The sequence below is a fragment of the Haliaeetus leucocephalus genome, unplaced genomic scaffold, assembly GCF_000737465.1.
Source record: "Haliaeetus leucocephalus isolate CR32 unplaced genomic scaffold, Haliaeetus_leucocephalus-4.0 Scaffold773, whole genome shotgun sequence".
Taxonomy (NCBI): domain Eukaryota; kingdom Metazoa; phylum Chordata; class Aves; order Accipitriformes; family Accipitridae; genus Haliaeetus; species Haliaeetus leucocephalus.
Window position 1 is genome coordinate 1,833,284 of NW_010973209.1, and position 20,288 is coordinate 1,853,571.

At 42.2% G+C, this 20,288-nt stretch overlaps 1 protein-coding gene across 4 annotated transcripts in view; it reads left to right on the forward strand.

Annotated features, from left to right (window-relative positions):
* Window positions 1-20,288, forward strand: part of PRDM10 (PR domain containing 10) — a 37,250-nt gene that overhangs the window by 15,870 nt on the left and 1,092 nt on the right. For 3 of the 4 annotated variants that reach the window (XM_010581396.1, XM_010581398.1, XM_010581397.1), the window contains 13 exons: window positions 62-179; window positions 1,156-1,285; window positions 3,426-3,653; window positions 9,061-9,408; window positions 11,227-11,382; window positions 12,422-12,601; window positions 13,387-13,497; window positions 14,609-14,809; window positions 15,408-15,551; window positions 16,698-16,868; window positions 18,142-18,282; window positions 18,948-19,116; window positions 19,739-19,851. In XM_010581396.1, coding sequence (XP_010579698.1) covers window positions 62-179; window positions 1,156-1,285; window positions 3,426-3,653; window positions 9,061-9,408; window positions 11,227-11,382; window positions 12,422-12,601; window positions 13,387-13,497; window positions 14,609-14,809; window positions 15,408-15,551; window positions 16,698-16,868; window positions 18,142-18,282; window positions 18,948-19,116; window positions 19,739-19,851 — 2,210 coding nt within the window. The remainder of the gene's footprint in view (window positions 1-61; window positions 180-1,155; window positions 1,286-3,425; window positions 3,654-9,060; window positions 9,409-11,226; window positions 11,383-12,421; window positions 12,602-13,386; window positions 13,498-14,608; window positions 14,810-15,407; window positions 15,552-16,697; window positions 16,869-18,141; window positions 18,283-18,947; window positions 19,117-19,738; window positions 19,852-20,288) is intronic. The other variant, XM_010581399.1, reaches the window with a different exon arrangement.

The window sequence follows — 20,288 nt, forward strand, 5'->3', positions numbered from 1 at the left end:
AATGAGGCATTTAATTGGTGGTGACCGAAATGCTGTTATTGACATTTCCAATTGAACATAGTTCTCAGAGAGCAGGAGAAGAACTGGCCATGTTATGAGTGCAATCGTCGTTTCATGAGCTCAGAGCAACTCCAGCAGCACCTCAACTCTCACGATGAGAAGCTGGACTTCTTCAGCAGGTACTGAAAGCTTTAGCTTTGTCTGGATATCACTATGGTGCTTCCCCAAACTTGCAGAAAGGAGGGTCTTTGCCCTACAGATCTTACTGACCAACTTGGGTACCCATGAGAGAACGTCTCAGCACCAGAAGGTAAGAATATGGCATCAGGAAACAGATTGGTGTGAGACTTTGCAAAAGAAGTAGCGTGCGGGAAATAAATACCCCATTGAAACTGGTGAGGTTTTTTTGGTTTGCTTTTGTTTTTTTGCCAATGACTTAAAAAATTGCAGTATTTCACTACCACAATATTGAAATACTGGTGCTTCTCAGATGTATGCAGATATAGAGCTTGGAGAACAAGACTTCTAGTGCTTTGGCTCCTCGTTGGGCTGTCAAGATAGTTTATCCTGACCTATTAAAAGCTTAATCTACAAACATCCATCAGAGAGCAGAAAACATTGGTGCCTTCTTTTTCCTGAAACTTAGCAAGTGGCTGCATTTTGGTTGGTTTTGTTTGTTTGTTTGTTTTTGGTTTTTTGTTTTTTGACACAGAAAATTGTTCCCTTCAGTTTACTGCCTGACATCAATGGCTAAGTGCCTTTTTTGGGGGGGGTGTTATGGCTTCCTTGTGCACTTGTTCCATCTAGCTGAAAATGCTTTCCAGCGCACCATACACTGGGCTGTTGGAAGTAGAAGAGTTGCCATGGCAGAGGACTTGCTAGGAGCCAGTAGTCTTCTCGGTCCCACAATTACTGAAATAAATTTCTATGTGTTCTGGACTTTGATTTCTCATAAAGCACAAAATAAATAGATACCAGCCAGTACCCTATTTTTCTGCTGCCAAAATTTCTTCAGGTTTTATTATTTACTGCAGGCCATTGCTACTGAGTTGAATGGGTGAATAGTGATGCTGAGAAAGAATGCATAAAACCAGTGGAGATTCCAAATCCATCTTTTTTTTTTGTCTCTAACCTGGAGCACTATGTATTCTGCAGAGCCAGAGGCCGAGGTCGTGGGCGAGGAAAGAGGAGGTTTGGACCAGGCAGACGCCCGGGGCGCCCTCCCAAATTCATGCGTATGGAAGTAACCAGTGAAAATGGCGAGAAGTGTGAAGAAGGGACGCAGGTATATTTTTTTGTGGATGGAGAGGAGGAAAAAAAAAAATCACATGGGATGTAAACCCTTGACTAAAAGAATTCGGGGCATCAGTGCAAACTGAGGGTGTGCTTTGGACTTATACCCAAGTAATTCTTGGTTTTCTAGCTGTGATTCTCTGCCAGGGGAGCATGCTACTTTCCTTCTATAAAAACTGTAAAATCACTTGCATTGCTACAGCAACTTTAATCCCAAAGCACTTAGCAGTGAGATAGGTTATTGCGGCAGTTTAGCAGCATCACAAAAGTAATTTAGACAGTAAAACTGTAATGGGAATTTAGGTTCGTATTCGTCCTTTCTGGAACGTGAGGTCAGAGTCTGCTTTTATAACTGTTGCTGGTAGAATTAAATCAGTTTGAGCTATGATTCTTTATGATGTTTTAATATTAACAAAAGGGCTTCGTGTAGGCACACTTATTGCAGAATGTTCTTTTGCTTGTGGCTGTTGGTTATATTCTGTAGGGACCTAATATGATGCTTTTAAGTAAAATGCTAAATTCTCTTTGCTGACCGTGCTTAGGTTACCACCAAGTCCTTTTATGAAAGGTGTCAGAAGGGATCAGTGGCTCTGTTTTATGACTTAGCTGAAAGCTGATATCTTGAGTGGTAATTCTCCTCTGGCATCTCACTGGATCATGGTTCAGTGCTGACTCAGGGGGAGGAATGTATACATTGCCTATGAATGCCCTCTGCTTGTTTACTGAGCACGCAGAATAGCCCTAAATGTTGCCTTAAGTGTAGACAGTTGCGAGATCACCCTCTTTGCAAGCTGACATGATGCAAGTCAGCTCCATTTAGACAAGTAAGCATAATGCTGTTCCCAAACTCTTAGCTCTGGAGAGACAGGGCTTACTGGGCGCAGTCCCATGCTAATGTATCTGAATGGCCTCTGGACTGGAGGTGGCTCACATCCTGCCAGCTTGGAGCATGGCCCAGAGCTAGCTCATGTGTGTCTATACAGTTGAGCAGGCCCATGGTTATGTCCCAAGCCTTTGGAGGTCTGCCCGCCTCACTAATGACTAGGCACAAGTTCATCTGCCTGAAAACTTGAGACTCAGGATGCTGTGAGCACAGTTTAGTGTCAGCAAGTGTGGAAACTTGCCACCTAGACCAGGACTGGACATTTGGCTGTTATATTGCTCTACTAAGTGTCTCTATCTGGTAAGCATTCACGGTTTATAACAGCTGCACTCCTTCTGGCACCTCCCTGTTTTTCTTCTCCCACACCTGCTTTTGCGCTTTGACAGTACCAGCCTTGAGCTGATATACTTTTGGCGCTCTGTTTCCTAGCTTGTGCTTTTAAGTTTCCTTAGTTGCATTAAGTGATGTCGAGTAAGGATCTATGTTTTTTCTCTTGTAATATGAGAGGATTCCATCCCAGAGGAGTTACTGGAATTTATATGGAAAGAATGTAGATTTTTGGCATATGCTTCCTGCTCCCAACACCCTCCCTGTTCTTTTATCCTAATGCAAAAAAGGAGGAAAACAGCTTTGTGTGATAAATGTAAGTGATCTATGCAGCTGGGTGGATGAGAGTGTGCAGAGCTTGGAAACTGGATAGCAAAACACACAGTGCACAGTATAATCATCTCATTTGTCACTCTCCAGTTCAGCACTCTAGCTAGTTTGTTAGAAAGGAGAAGACGCTGCATAACAATGCATGATAATGCTTCAAAGTGACAACAATTTCAATGAGATGGAAATTCTCTGCTTTCCCTGGTCTGTGCTACTCAATTTGGTCATAAAATTTCTCACAGGTCAGGCTACGTCATCTTTGGCTAAAGTGGTAATAGTCATGAGTGCAGAAGAACTTGCTTGGCTATTAACAGCTGGGTCATTTTGATTGTCTGTGTCCGATCAGACAATATGATGGCCGAGAGAGTTGCCTCCCTGCGGCACTTCTTCCCTGGCGCTCTGAATGTTGTTGCTGTAGGTGGAGGTGATCTGCTGAGAGTATCAATGGAACACAGTAGGAAAGAGTTAGTGTAGACACATTTTGTTTATAGCTTGTGATTAAATATGTAGAAATCTTGTTGTCTGCTGAGTATTATCAAAGCATTTTTCAGTGGGTGGGGGGAATAATCACTGGTTGTATGATTTGCGATTTCAGGACTTGCTGCATTTTTCCAGCAAGGGGCAGTTTGATGAGGCCGGACAAGCCACACTGAATGGGTTGGAGCAGCAGGAACAGACTCCAGTGCCATCAGAGACGCAGTCGGCACTGGAGCAGCAGTCAGAAAACCACCCGCTACAAATCCAGCCGCAGCATGATGAGAGCACGGTGCCTACGCAGAGCACCATGACAGCAGATGACATGAGGCGAGCGAAGCGTATCAGGGTAAGCAAAGAGGACGGTGGATCACGTCTTCTCTCACCCAGAGAATGCCGGGCCTGCCTGCCAGGACCAGCTGGTCTCTTCCACTGTCATATCCATTTCTGAATCCTGAATAAAGCATCTCATTCCTAGCAATTTTCTTTGCACTGAGGGGAGGACAAATCTCATGTAAAGAACTAGTATCTCACGAGATGCTAGTGTGAACTGGTCACCAATTGGAGTGGATTCAATTCCAGCACAGTAATTCTTTCATAGAAACCCAGTCCATCCAAGCTGGCAGGCAGGAGTGCTTCAAACAGCCAGCTGAATCATGGTACCGTGGCACAGACTAATGACTTGTTCACAGCACCATCTGTGTCTCTCGGAACTCTTTTCTTGCAAATAGTTGCCAAAGAGGAACCATGATCTCAGTTTAGACCCACTTAGTTGGTGATGATGATGATATTTAGTGATAAAATCCTTTCTTGGGGTAGAAAAACCTGCCTGTCTTTGTGAGATTAAAATCTGTGCTAAGAGCTTTGTGTACCGACAGCAAACGCTTTGAGCCTGAGCTTTGTGTCAACTGGGTGAGCTGTTTTTTCTCTACTATGTGTGGGAGGGAAATGATTCAAGCAAATAATCCTTGAAGCCGTGTAGCTGTGAGATTGGTTTATTTAGCCTAGAATCTTTTTCTTTTTCTTCCATGTGTAAAATTTTGATTACAGAAAGGAACAGCTGCAATGGGGGTAAGACTTCATTTTTAGGGGATGAGAAAGGATTAGAAAAGAGTTGACTAACTGTTCCGAATAGGAAGATGTCGAGCCAAATTTTGCTTTCAGTTTATAGCAATATATATGCGAGACCAGTGGTGGTGTTACCCCATAAAGGCAGCGGTGTATCCTGAAGGAAGAATTTGGCTCAGGCACATTAAGACTGCAGAATTCTTAACCATACAAAATGCTTGTGTTCTCTGAATGACAAGTTTCTACCAGTAATTTGATTTTTGTATGTTAAAAGCTTGAGGGATTTTTACTGAATGTATTGAAGGATGGATAACAAAGACAGATGCTGAGTTTTTGACAGTAAAGAGTGTGGGTATTTACTGCTTATGATATGCCACAACTTCCTCAGTAGAAAGTTGAGGCCTGGGTGTAATGGGAAGAGAAAGTGTTGCCTGTTTCCCTGAACTTTTGAACCCAAGATGTGAACTTAACATCTTCTTAAACAGTAAATGTGGGAAGAAAAGGACAGAAATTCTGTTACTTCTTTGTCTTGTGGCTTAGCTTTTGTTCCCTGGAAGTTCATCACAAATGGATGATGAACTAAGAGGAGTGCAGTGGTGGTTTAGTCCTTGGTGACATGTTTGTCTCTCCAAATCTCCCCAACTTTCCATACATCTGGCAGCTCATGTTTGGTAGAGTTCTGGAGATGTTTCAAGATAGGGGCACTGGCAGAATGGCAGATGGATGGTTGCATAGCACCTTTTCATATTGCATCAGACTGCAAGCAATGGGAACTTGAGATAAGAGTAGTACACTAGTAAGCATTACTTTTTAAGCACTGAAAAGTCACAGCAAGCTCTAGCATCCTATGAGCACTCATTCAATTCAACTATTCACAGCACATTCTTACAGTAACATGCACTTAATATTACAAGCAAGCAAACATTTGGTTTTAAGATCTGTAGCAGTACATCATTCACTTCCAAAGAACAGGTAGAAAGCCTTGACTCCTGGTTATGATCTGGAGACCTGTGTAGCTCTAGTTCTTCCTTATTACTCATGTAGGATTGAATTTTCAAAAACAATAATTCTTTGTGACTTGCTTCAACTTTTCGAAGGTTTAGGGCAGTGATGCTCTGAGAGTGCTTTAATTCTAGCTGGAAGCGCTAATCTCTGGTGCCCCAGGGTTTAAGTCCCAATAGGATCAGTTCATTTTTTAGCCTCTGCTTTACAGCCTATGGAGTTTCCTTGGAGATCAGACCTTAATTATGACAGTCACCTCCTTAGCATTGAAAAGAGATACACGCATCCTTCAAGATACTCTTGTAACAAATTAGAGGAACATTGTGGTCTGCAGCCAAAATGAGCATTTGTTTTTAATTCAGTTCTGGGCAGCGTCCAGAGCGTCTGTGGGCTGATCCCCAAAACATCTGCATTTCCAAATTGCGCTTTTTTTTTTTTTTTTTTTACACATACAGACCTGATCCTAAAATGTCCTTTGTGTAGGTGACTGCTTTACTCTAAGGAAGCAAATGGCAGGGATAGGGATATGATTTGGAAAGCACAGTCACTTCCTTCGTGCTGAAAGGAATGCAACCAGTTGTATAATGAAGAGTACAAACAGTAAGATGAGGTTTTAAAAAAAGTCCCTACTCCTTAACTTTTTTACTCTTCTAATCCTTGCCCTGTTGTTATCCTGCCCTAAGTATTCCCTTCTGCTAAAAGCATTTCATTCTCACTGTGGCTCTGCAGTACCCATTACATCATTATTAATCAACTCTGAGAAAACATGAAAGGTCACAAAACACCTTCCAGATTATCTGTGGTTTTTATCTTTGCCCTTTAACTCCCCTTGGGCAGTTATTAACTACAGGGTGAACCTTGAAGATCTGTTTAGTGTTTCCTGAGGCAAAAACCTCAAAGGAGTTTTGCCTACGTAAAGAGTAAACTCTAGCTAGAAGAGCTGGCCCTCGTAGTGACCCGCAGAAGCGTGACTATTGCAGCAGTCAAGGCTTCTGTTTTAAAGTCCATTGCATAACATAAGTATTTTTCTCTCCCTCAATGCTGCCTGCTCAGCTGGAGCTGCAGGTAGGTTTGGTTTGGTTTTTTTGTTTCGTTGGGTTTTTGCTGTATCTAATCAAATGGTACGTAACAACATCGCCTTCCGTGTTGTTTTGTCAAACTTCTGTTTAGTGTTTCCTGATTGACCCTGCATCGTAAATTGTCAGATTTGTTCTTCTTTAAGCAACCAATGTCCAGAACGAAGTGTTATCTGAATAACAATTTGCATTCTTCTAGTTCTAATTAATTGAAAATTTAAGGTGAATATTATAAGAGTAGACTGCTTGGATGAAATACTATAATACCCATCTTAAAGTTTTGGAGGATTTGTTCGCGCAATTGCGCTGGGTCAATGTTATCAGTAAATGAGACAACACTTAGTTCTCTTTTTCTGTTTTTCTAGTTGATAGCTTATCTAATCAAAGAGCAGTAAAACATTTCACCCTTCTATAGCCTTTGAGACAGCAATGGGCCTATGTTGATTTACATGGTATAGAAGTCTGGCCTGCTATGCTGTCAGTCAGATCACTGGTAAGGTACCAGTGATCAAATAGCAAAGTACAGTAATAGCGGAGTTAAGAACTTGAAGGGCATCCCTACAACTATTTGTTTTATTAGCTTATCCCTGTAGTTAAGGGGAAAATTATATCCTCCTGACTCCAAGCAACACATTAATTTTTACACAGCACATGTCTGTGCAGCCTTTGCAGCTCATGGTGTGACTTACAGCACATCTGTGTATTTCCCATTGTCTCCACTCCTCCACTTGTAAAATGGAGAATGGAGATGATGACAATTCATGGGAGGGCTCATTTGGGGCTCCTGTATTAAACTGTTAGCTTTTTTTATAGCAAAACAGTTGCTCTCATGTTCCTTTTTTTTGGAATGAAAGTATAGGTTTCCCTCTGCAGTTCAGATGGTGAAAAGGATCATTCAGGTTCACTAGTTTAATCTCTAGCACAGCATTTCACAGTATTCCCAAGCTGTTTCCTCATTCCAGCAGAAGAGCTCCTAACTTTACTCAGTGTCAACTGTTGGCACACATGTAAGGGACACAGCAAATGTCAGCCCAGACATTCCCACGAGAAAAGGAGGGAGGAAACCAGGGAAATCTGTTTGCAGAAGTCTTGAACGTATCTCATGGAGAAGTATGTAATATTGAATGTGTGTAAGCATAGGTGCCAGCCATGTTCTAGCGCTATTTCTCTTAACTATCATGATGTAGATTCTGTGTGTAGCATCTGAAAAGAGAAGACATCAATAAATGACAGTGTATGGATCTTATTTTGGGGAAGAGTAAATACTCCTTAGACTTCTTGCAGAGAAATGGAAGTATTGCAGTGTACTCTATCAGTACAGTATGGGTGAGCGTGTGCTGTGGGATTTCATGCATGCAGAGATGTGACTGACTTCTAGCTTTGCAACTATCCAGCATAAAAGTTCTCATCCAATATTGAAATGCAGGCGCAGGGCACGCCTGCCTATTTCTACAGGCAACATGTCCAGCAGCATCTGTTCCTCCAGCAGACAGTGCTGGTATCGGGACTGGGATGGGCCTATAACTTTTTTATCTGAAGGGAAAGGGGAGAAAGGGAAAAGGCAACAATCATGAAATGTAACACAAAAGGTAGCACACACCAAAAAAAAAAGCAGGGGCTGAGAAGAGAAATTGTGCACAGTAAGAGTGGAGAAAAACAGAGAAGAGCAGCCCAGTATATTAAATTTTAAAATTAGTATTTGCACAACACACATTATGCTCAATTCACAATATCCTTAAAGTTTCTTGCAATACCAAGAAAAGCAATTTCAAGTTTGACTGTGTATAATCAACTGCCCTTTGAATAGACAACAGAATCTACCAGAGTTCCTCTTGATTTAGCACCAGTGTGTTTGTCTTTCATCTTTCTTCTTCATTTTCAGGCTCTCACACACGATATATGCTAAATGGCAAAGACAGGCGAATTGCTCACAAGTTCTTACCTGTTGCTTGTAAACCTGCCATTCTGCCCCTGCTGTAATGTTTTGAAAATCTATTCTTTCTGATAATAACAAAAAGGTTTAGACCAGCATCTCTTGAATGTTTAGGTTTAGACCAGCATCTCAGCTCCACTATAAGTTTTCCCCACAATGCTAAACCACTGCTGCACATCTCTGGTGAACTTTGGTGCAGAAGCTCATTTTGTAAAGGGCTGTGGAATTTCATTAACCTTGCTCATGCGTGAAAGACAGGGCCCTAGCTTGCCTTTCCTTTGTATGGTGGCTGAATTTGTGACCCAAACCCAACAGTTAGCTGGAATTGCAGCTTTTCTCAGGCCCAGGTCTGTACTTCAGAGGGGACTTAGTTTTATTTTACAGAAAAATTGCCACGCTAAAGAGAAAAGTTAGCTAAATCAGCAGAAAACAAGGACTGGAGAGGAAACTCTTGCATTTTGTTCTCCTACCTCAGTGTGTAACTGCAGGTATGTCCCTTAACTTCTGCCTGTCACAGCCTTCCCTTCTGTAAAATGGAGACAGTGTCTACAATGCAAAAGCAGGTTTTTTTAAGTTTAGGTTCACTGATTATCTGGTATATTTAATCTTGAAAATATTTGGATGTGAAATCCATACATAATAATAAAAGCTAGTGGTCTCTTCGATGTTTCTTTCAGAACGCAGCTCTTCAGCACCTGTTCATACGGAAATCCTTTCGCCCGTTCAAATGCCTCCAGTGTGGGAAGGCCTTCCGCGAAAAGGACAAACTGGATCAGCACTTGAGGTTTCACGGACGGGAAGGGAACTGCCCTTTGACTTGTGACATCTGCAACAAGGGCTTCATCAACAGCGGTGCTCTCGAGAGCCACATGAAGTTCCACATGGACCAGAAAACATACTCCTGCATTTTCTGTCCCGAGTCCTTTGACCGCTTGGATCTGCTTAAAGATCATGTGGCCATCCATGTCAATGATGGCTATTTCACCTGCCCTACCTGCAAAAAACGCTTTCCAGATTTTATCCAGGTGAGATGCCATCCTGATTTGAAGCATTGCCTTTGGGTCTCTTGCAAGCACTCTTGTTTATGAATTTTTCAGTACTGTTATTGTGTAATGCTGCATGTCAGTCCATTTGCACAAGATAAAGGGATCCATGTCAATCAGAAATTAAAAAGGAAGAGTGACCAAGCATTGCTAGATGTTGTCTTACGCCATTGCAGTGTTCTTTCCACTAAATCATTAGATGTAGTAGTTCAGTCTGGCATTAGAAGGCACTGTACTGTGGGATGGGTGGTCCTTTATCCCTAGAAAATGCCTAAAGCAGAGGTCCCAACTACTTTTGGTCAGTACAGATCCATGGCACGAAAAGGAATTGTCTTTTGCTGTATGCAGCTTGTACTTGAATACACCTTGTCCTTCGTTGTTAAAACTCTGAACCAAAACCAATTGTGTTTTACGTCTTTAATCCCTTGACTGTTTTTGTCAGGATAATTCATTTGAACACCTTGCAGAAATGCCAGAACAGATCAGGATACTCTGCTTCCTGACTTGCCCCCTGGGCTTCAGCTGGGTACTTTATTCTTCTCTGCACACTGCTTCAGAGAGGTTGCAGTGGAGTAGTGAGTAATGTAACTACTTTGTGCAGTGTGCAGAGCCATTGGAGAAGATAGTTAATAGAATTTAAGGATGCTATTTCAATGTTCAGTAAGAAAAAAAACTTGAGACATACCATGCACATATTCATTACCCTTTATTGGGACAAAGAGGTTGATTATGTCTTGCTGAGCCGCCTGACTTAAATTGAAATGTAGAAATCCAGTTTAAGTCAAGTAATAGGAACTGATAGACTATCCAACAGGCTAAAGAGGAAAGGATGGGGAAAAGTGGTTTAGTAATATAATTCTATCCCAGCAAAACCCTTTATCTTCTGTAAATGTTGAATGAGGAAAAATGTTGATGATTCAGAAATGCTGTACTGCAACCTAATTCCCCATAAACTTTCCTGTGAAACTGATCAAGTCAGAAGAAGGTCCCATGGCTTTTTTCCAGCTATTCAGCTCTATTTTGGAATTTAAAGATGTTTTTTTCATTGGGTGCTCTGTGAATAATTAAGTCTAGTCACCATAGATTGCTGCCTACTTAAGTACTTTTATGTGGAACAGATAAAGATACCACGTTGCTCCATGTATGATCAGTATTAGAAGATGATAAAGATTTAGTTAGAGATCCATTTCTTGAGTAGTGCTTGGATTTCAAATGTCAAACCTCATTAGTTACTTCATTGCGGGAGGGTGAGGAACCCCAATAGATGCTTCAAGAGCTCAAGGATAGTCCCCAAACATGCAAAAGTAGTTGGCCTTCAGGAATGGCGTGCAAATGCTTTTCTGTCGAAGGGGTATTTTTGCCAATTGTAATTGCAAGCTCATTCTCTCTGATTGAAAGGAATTAGTCCCCGTGTTTAGGTTTCTTTATAAATGAAGTAAAGATAACGAAAATCAGATGAATGTGTTAACTCAAGGATGATTCAGTAAAACTGGTACATCATGGACTGTTGCTGCCCATTAAGTGCTCAACTGTGCAATAGCTGATGCCTTCAAGAAACAGTCTTAAGGAAATCAAATCATCCATCCAGAGGCATAATAAAGATGTTACGGCTTTATAGAAACTATTGCCAAGATGTCAACTGTTCTGATAAAATACTTTTTAAACCAAAGCAGATTAGAGAACTCTTAAAACCTTTTTCCTTTCTTTCTTTTTCCTCTTTGCTAAGAGTTTCCTAGACTGTTTTACCACACACTCTTCTCTTTTGAATAAATTCCATTTTTCTATGATCTGCAATTCTAGGTCAAGAAACACGTACGCAGCTTCCATTCAGAAAAGATTTACCAGTGCACAGAATGCGACAAGGCTTTCTGCCGTCCTGACAAGCTGCGACTCCATATGTTGCGACACTCAGACCGCAAAGACTTCCTGTGCTCCACGTGTGGCAAGCAGTTCAAGGTAAGATGACTCTTGACTGGGTCATTCCTGATACAGGTGGAGCAGACCATTCTTTAGCCTCCTTCAAGTAGATAAGCTCATGTTCTCCAAGGTGGAAAAAACCACCATGTGTAAACATGCTAGGCTTGCCCACGAGTTGCACGCGCTGCTTTGTGTCGTGTGTGAGCTACAGCATTCATTTCTGATGTACGAGGGGCAAGATCCACCCCAGCATGCTCTGCTCTTAACAGGGTGTCTCATCTATCAGATCTTATTTGTAATAATTTAATAACAGAGGAAGTTTCTGTCTGCTCGTTAAGAACTGGATCGTTATACAGCCCAGTTGCCAGGTGCTTGGGTTGTATTGCTTCTATCAGTTTAGTTAAGAAAACTTCTTGCTGATGTCAGTGGACTAATAATATTCCTGGGCGAGGTGCCTGTGTCTGTGGCATCCATCTTGACAGCACATGACACCCAGATGCCTTTCCAGATCCCACCAGAACAGATGGAGCAGACTGTGAGCCAGGTAAACTGTGGTGGCAGCAGCTTGCTCCTTGTCACTTAGTTTCTTATGGGATACTGAGGGACTGGATACTTTTGGGTGAAGAAGCATATTCTAGACAGTGTATGTCCAGAGAGGCTGGACTGCATCTGGGCAGTAGGTTCAGCACTGTTGTAAGACATGAGGTCCTCCTCAGTCAAGAGCATTATTTGATGCAAGTTTCCAGCCGTACCGAGTTGAGCGCTAATATTTTAGATAAATTCAAAGAAAAGCCAGAGCGGAGGGGTTCATTCTCACAGAGGCTGCTAAATTAGCATTAGTTTGGCTTCTGCTTTTGTGGCTGAGCAACCTCAGCTTGGTTTGAAGGATAAACCTAAGCCCAAAGGATTTCTGCTGAGCTGTCCAACACTGAGCATGCAACTGTATCTCATGGCAGCACTGGAGAGGAAAAGTTGAAGAGAGATCTCTGAACACCTTACGTTGTAGTTCTTCCTTGTAACAGGTAGTCAGGCAGTAAGTGGCGCTGATGCTTTTCTTCCCGATTTGCTCTTTCCCTAGAGGAAAGACAAACTGCGAGAGCACATGCAGAGGATGCACAACCCAGAGAGGGAGGCCAAGAAAGCTGATCGAATCAGCCGCTCAAAAACATTCAAGCCTCGGATAGCTTCCACTGACTATGAAAGCTTCATGTTCAAGTGCCGACTCTGTATGATGGGTTTTCGCCGGAGGGGGATGCTGGTGAGTGTCTGTGTGCTCTAGCTTCTCTTATAACTTCTGTACTCAATTTTGGTAAATAGTTAAGGAATAAAGATGGAATTCCAATGGTTGGTACACAAGGATGCTGTGAAACTGGGAGAATTTTATAGCTGAGTTGAGATTATATATATTTTTTTTAACCCTGTGTGTCTTATCTCTTCAGCAAATGTGTGTCTTTGTGTATTTCATTGCCTGTGTTGCATGTCTGGTTGTCACTACTGTATTTCAACACTAAGTAATGCTGATTGATGTGTAATGTATTTAACAGAACATGAGATTAATATATTGCCTAGGTCAGCCTTACTGCCTCAGTTTTCCTGTCCTTCCTATTCTTTGTTTCTCCCCCTTCTTGAGGGGCCTCTCCTGGCCATGTCCTGTAACTGCCACTGTGTAAAGGGTGTTACGCACCAGGAGATCTTATTTGCAAATATTTCATGAGGGTTGTGATCTCTGCTAGCAAAGGCCTCCCTGGACAGAGGCCCTTTAATTACCTCGCTCGCAGCTGCAAGAGAGTTCTGGCAAGCTATTTTACCCCTTCCCATCTTAGTTTGATTAGAGAAACTGTAAATGAGATCTAGTAAGACATGTTTACCTTCAGCAGCTGACTATGAATGTGAATAACCCTTGCAGCAGCAAATGCTTCCGGTGCTGCTGGCGAGCATTGTTACAGTTTTGGTTTGGCTGTTATCCATGTCTAGGAGAAGAAGCAATTGCTTGGCTTCCAGCTGTAATATGCTCTCTTGTTCTCTGTGTTTGTTTCTCCTAAGGTGAACCATTTATCAAAGAGACACCCAGACATGAAAATAGAAGAGGTGCCAGAGCTCACGTTGCCCATCATCAAACCCAACAGAGATTACTTTTGTCAGTACTGTGATAAGGTATGTAAGGAAGTCACCCCTTGGAGGGTAGCTCAGTCCTAGACCTCTGTGCAACCAATTTGTTTCTGCATAGAAACACCTGGCAGGGTTTGTAGCTTTTTTTGAGGTGCTTGCCAGCAACATTCCTGTAGGACTGTCAAAAAAAAAATATTAAAAAAATTAAAAAAAAATTAAGATGAAATGCACTTAGGCCAAGGCAGCTGAATGCTAATTGAAAACTGCAGTTCTCCTTTTCTGCTGTCTTTGGAGTAGGAAAACTTAAATACTGTCATCCAGCAAGCAGTCACTCACCCTTATTCCTGTATCACTTTTTGCAATCCAGGACTAAGTAACCTGTCTATAATTCCTGAACACTTATTTCTTTTGGTTTCTGTATCACTTTTAAAAGTTAGTCTCTAACACCTTTAATTTCAAGCTGCTTAGTCACATGCCAGTAATTTCCCAGTGTTCAGTAGAGCCTGAAGCTTCTTCTGTGCTCCCTTGGGGTTCATGTTCTTATTCCCTGGCCTTTGCTTTTTACGCATGTAGGCCTTTATTTACCAGGGAGTGTATTTTGACTGTCCTTATCCTCAGCATATTCTTCCACGATGCCTCCTTCCTTTTGTTTAAAGGGAAAAAACCAGATAGTTTTAAAAAATATCACAGAATATTTGTTTGTTGAAGTGCCTAAAAAGAATTTAAAAATACGTTGATCGCTGAAGGCTATTAAAACGGTTTGATGCTTTGTGCAAGAGTGGAGGCATTAACCCTCATGACAAATGAACATTGGACAAATTACAACTTTGGTGATCAGTGGCTTCTTTGACATTTGACCTTCAAGTATCAGGCAAAAAAGATTCTCCTCTCACCTTCCTGTCCTGCTTTGATGTTTTATTGTGGCACATGTTCTCAGATGGCTCCTGTGTGCTACACAGGAAGGAGTTGCTTTTACAAGTTGATTAAACATGGGAAGGGGTATGTATATTTATGCATTATGTTGTAATTGTTTGGGATTTAACTAAACATGCCGTCTAAAGCGACATTCAGACCTTCCAGATAAAGATAACTGGTAGCTGTTTTTTGCACAGACATCAGGTTTACACCATTTTAATTCTAAGTCTTAACCCTGCAGGTGTACAAGAGTGCCAGTAAACGCAAAGCACACATCCTGAAGAACCATCCTGGTGCTGAGCTACCTCCAAGCATTCGGAAACTGCGCCCTGCGGGCCCAGGAGAGCCAGATCCCATGTTGAGCACCCACACCCAGCTGACAGGCACCATAGCCACTCCTCCGGTCTGCTGTCCTCACTGTTCCAAGCAGTACAGCAGTAAGGTATGGGGGTTGTCTCGTAGCCTCAGAAGACAGCACCTCTCTGGTGATGCTTTTTCACCATGGTCTCTGTCATCTGTCAGTCCACAAGCAGAGCTCTTTCATTCTGAGTCAGAGTGCTGCTTTCGTGCTGCGTGCTGACAATACGGAGCGGAGCGGAACCTGCTCATTTTATGGCAAAAAGGTTCCCTAAATAGAGGGCCTGAGCTTGAAGAAAGAAATGGAAATGTTATCAGAGTGCAGTCACAAATGGAAAAACTTGGAAAATTCTCAGTAACAGTGACAAGGGAGAGGAGTAGGGAAACAAAATACAGAAAAGGTAACTCTGGAAAAGGTCCCCAGAATATTCGGCTGTGTTGGGGTAAAAAGCTTATGGGATGTGATGTTTGGGGCAATACTTCAGTATCAGATAGCTCTAATCAGCAGAAACTTGGTGATCTTTGCTTCCTTCTTGCTGGCCAAAGCATCCCATAGTGTGAATCTTGATGCTGCCTTACTGAGGGAAACTTAAAAGCTGCGGTCCGCAGGGCTGTTTGATTTCAGCTGGCCTGAGGCAGAGTTACTGACCGTCTTTCTAATGAGCTTTTGCATCTCTTTGTAGACAAAGATGGTACAACATATTCGCAAGAAGCACCCAGAGTTTGCTCAGCTCCCTAACACGATACACGCTCCGCTGGCGACAGCTGTCATCAGTTCCACTCCTGCTGTTCTAACCACTGACAGCTCTACCGGAGAGACTGTTGTGGTAAGGATTCCAGACATGTTAAATCAGGCCAATGGAGGGAAACAAACAGAACGGAAGCCCTCTGGTATAGTAGTCTTAGTGTTTATTTGGCAGATGTAATTTTAAAAGGTCTGTTAGGACATTATTTGAGATCATTTCTGTTCCTGGATCTGTGGTGTGGTTTGGCTCTGCCAGGAATTATGTATTTCTTTCTGGAGCTCGAAGGATTTGTCTTTTTTCCCCTACTCCACTCCCTTCTTTCATTCAGACCCATGTGCTACTGACTCCACGTAATAATTTCACACATGGCTAATTAACTCAGGAATACTCATCTCATGGATTTTCACTGGGACTGTTCTCCTGAGGTGCTTGCAGTTCTCGGGATCAAGAGGACGTGTTTAACAGTGACTGGGGACTGGGTCAAACTCTGTTCAGAGGAGACAAGATTTCTCTGTAATCCTTTGGACAGTGCAGTACTGAGTGATATGAACCTCCAGTGGCTGATCTCTCCACTGTTAATACATCAGCTGCTATGGAATTGAAAGCTGAGACTAGAAAATCAGTCTTGTGTCCTTTAGTGGTGTGGGGATGTTGCATAGTTTTAAAAATCTTATTAATCACAGTTTAAGGCTTCCCATTTCAAGACTGAAACTGGATAAAAGACTGTTTGGCTTGAAAATGGGCAGATTCAATCAGGATGCTGTTGGCTTCGTAAACCTGATTAGTTAGTTGCTAAGTGTCTTTACACACTTTAGAAATACAGTTGTCAAGAAAAGTATCCTTCTGGCAAGTGAGGAGGAAAGGTAGAATACATCTGAGAAGCACTTTTTGACTTGGAAACTAAGTCAGCTCTTTACAAGTGCAGGATTTTTGTTGTCTAATAGTTCTGTTAAGTCAGAACATTAAAATTACTATTTTATTATTTTATGTTAAGTTAGCCCTTAATGGTCCTGATTAGCAGTTAGAAGAGAGCAATCCTAGTGGATGATTCCTGGTGATTGCTTATGACCCCATCCTCTGTACATATGAAGCTCTTGTAAATAAATGACTAGGCTGAGTGGTGTAGATGTAGATTCAGTGTGATGAAAGAACTACAGCCCTGCAGAAGTATTCAATCCAGTAGACAATATGTGATGATGGTCTGTATCTCTCTCTTTACCTGCTCAGACAACAGATTTACTGACACAGGCAATGACGGAGATATCCCAGACCCTCACAACAGACTATCGAACTCCCCAGGGAGATTACCAGCGAATCCAGTACATCCCTGTGTCTCAATCCACAACTGGCTTGCAGCAGCCTCAGCACATACAGCTGCAGGTTGTTCAAGTGGCCCAGGTGAGTAACCTTTTGGAGGACTTGATGTGCTTTTGATCCCCTCCATATCAAGCCTGTGCTTTCTGGGGGCTGTAGCGCTCAGAATTGTGTTAAGGAGTACTTAAAAAAAGTGGTGCAGACTGTTTTTTACAGATAAGTTGATTGATAATGCATAGAGTTCCCATTGTAAGCGTCGTGTACTGGGCATAAATAGTCCTGCCGGTCTTGGTCAGCTTGCTGGAGACATTGACACAGTCCTAATTTCGTTCTACCCATCTGGGCACTTTTGCTCAAGTCTGCTCTAGGAAGGTTTTCCAGCAACTGGAAAAGTGGGTCAGTGGGTGACCCATTTTTGCAGTTGAAGACTAATTTTTACGTACTTGTTCTCAGTGAGCCAGAGCCAAAATTTGGAAGTACAGAAAGCACTTGCTTTTTTCCTTCATATCATCTATTAGAATATTCATTCTCTATGATGCTCAACAGCCTCCTAAAAATAAAACCAGGGGGTAACTAGAGTAACTGAACTGAGGAAAATAACTCAGGCAGCTGTAAGAAATCACCATAGCCTTCAAATCTACTACCCACCAGGTGAAGCTGAAACTACCATGTGTTTGTATTTGAAGCTGATACTTGGTGTTCTCTCTGCCCCCTCATTACAAATTAAGTTATGAATTTGATTAATAAAGGCCTAAAAAATGGCCCCAGTTAATATTGACTGTGGCTGTTCTAACAAAACAAGAGCATGAAAACTGATTCCTGCAGCTCATATTTAATTTTATCAAGGTCTGAGACTTGTAATTAAACTACTCCAGTTGGTATCATTAGCAGGTGTTGCTCAAAAAAGCCTTTCATCAGTAAGACTGAGCACTTGTCTTGATACAGAGCTACGTCAAACTACAGTAGTGGATATGCATACGTTTTATAGACAGATGCTTACAAAGAAGGATGGTCCAGTGGTTGACACTCATCCTGGTTTCCAGACCCTTTGATTTGAGTCCAGCTGCTGTCACAGACAGGTTGCATGACTTTAGGCAAGTCCTTTCCATTGATATCACCGAGATGTAACCATCTTGGTGCATTACATCTGTTAAGTGTACTTCTTTATCTCCTAGGAGTGCAAAGAGGGTAAACACAGGCTTGAACAAGGAGTGCTGTGTGGCCTCACTAAGGTCCATACCTCATTGTTCCAGACCTTGTATCACAGAAGAGGTTTACATGGCTGCTTTTGCAAAGAATTTGAAGTATACACCTCTGCTTTGATTTTTTTTTTTTTTTTTTTTTTTTTTTTACCCAGGCTACCTCACCTCACCAGTCCCAGCACTCCACAGTGGACGTTGGGCAGCTTCATGACCCCCAGACATACACGCAGCATGCTATCCAGGTGCAGCACATCCAGGTCACAGAGCCAACGCCAGCAACTCAGTCATCATCACAGGTATTTCACTCTTCTCTTCTTGCAGGAAATGTTTTCCCTACCAGTCTGCTCAGCTGGCATATTACATGTGCTGATGCAGGAGATAGTCTTTTCTATGTCATTTAAAGGACCACACATGAAATGGCTTTCAAATTAACATCTCTGAGATCATCAGATAGTCCCCAGATGTTCCTAGGGTGTCTGGGGGCATTTTGTTTTGTGTCTTTTTTGGGGTGGGGGGGTTGGGGTTCCCTCCCCCCCGCCCCAAGAATGTATACAAGATAGAGATAAATGGCTGGGAACAGTCAAATTTTCAGCTTAAATAAACTTAGCCAGTTGAAAGATGTAAATGGAAACTGGCATTCCTTAAATATTTGAAGTTCAGCTCTTCATGCTGTTGGGTATTATTTAGCCTCTAATCTCGGTTCCCTGCTACAGGCTTGCTACATAACCTTTGGCAAGGAACGTCTCTATTTCAGTTTCCGGGTCTCGGCTTACTAACCATAGAGTGAAGCAAGTTGGAGGAGAGCTTTGCAGTTCTTGTACTCGATATGCTATAGAATATAAGCCCCTGTGTTTTCCCTTAAGAAGGATATGTTTGTAACAGAACAGAGGTATGCAATCCTTAGTACACTGAGAACACGTACACCTTTTTTTTTTTTCCTTTTTTTTTTTCCCCCCCCTAGGTTGGTGGTCAGCCTTTGAGTCCCTCCTCACAGCAATCTCAGCAGGAACTCAGCCCCTCACAGATGCAGACAACTACATCGACACCAAACCAAGCCCTCCAGCAGCAACAAGGATCTTCAGTTCAGCACACGTATCTTCCCAGCACGTGGAACTCATTTCGGAGTTATTGTAAGTGTCAGCAGTAGCTCTTCCTAGTAGTCTGGCTAGCGTGTGGGACTAATACGTGCTCCATTTCTCCAGCTACCAAATGGGATAGTATTTTCAGAGCTCATTAAGTTTCGTGATTAATATTCATAGAGATCTAAGAAGATAAACAGTTTCAGACAAATGAAAATGGTTGTACTGGCTCTTCTGCCGTAGGTCCGTAATGATCTGGTGTGTGGTTTGGGCAGGTAGACTGGGCTCCTTTATTCCAAGGAACTTGCATTCAGCAAAAATCCATGTGCTGGATAGCAGCTTGTTCAAATTTGGAAGGATGCTTGAAAGAATCGTACAGAACATGAGGGTGACATGAAATGATTTCTCATGTCCATGCAGCTCTGGATGGTAATTCTAGGATTTCTTGGGTGAGAACAGGATGTGTTGTCTAGGTATGAATTGCCAAATCTGCAGCTGATGTTAGCTGGCATAATTCTGTTGAGGCCTGTAGAGTTTTACAAGACTTTACGCTACCTGAATTTCTAATCAACAACGACTGTTTCAGGCTTGAAATCTTGCTGACATTAAGACATTATCTTTTAAGGTGGTCTTTGAGTTTGAAGGTCTTGATTGCCCAATTTCCATTTTTTAGCATCTGAGATTCAGATGATGACCATTCCCCAAGGCCAGTATGTGATCACAGAGACCGCTGTAGGTACACCAGTCACCACTGTCAACACAGGGCAAGTGAAAGCAGTTACTCAGGTAAGGAAAAAATCACAGCCTTTTCTTTTCACCCAGAGTAATGTATCAGGCTTAAAGCCTTCAGTTTGAAGGTTAAAGGAATGCTAAAATGATGACTGGGCACAGAGAGTAGAGAATAATGGTGTACCTAAAGAGGTCCAGACTGTACAGTCCAAAAGGGCATTGGCTTTCTGTAACAGTGGTAGCGAGTTGCATGCTGGGCAGAATCCATAGGCAAAACAGTGAAGAAATGATACAATGTGTTGTGTCATGAACTAAGGAGAAAAGTGCTATGGGTCAAACCTAGTAATGTTGTAAACTTCAGGTTACAAAAGGCAAGAAATAATCTCTTGAGCGTCATGGAAAAGACTTGTTTGGGGTTTTTTTGTTTGGTTTTTTTTGTTTTTTTTTTGGTTTTGTCCCCCCGTCCCCCCCCCCCCCAAAAAGCCATCTATTTT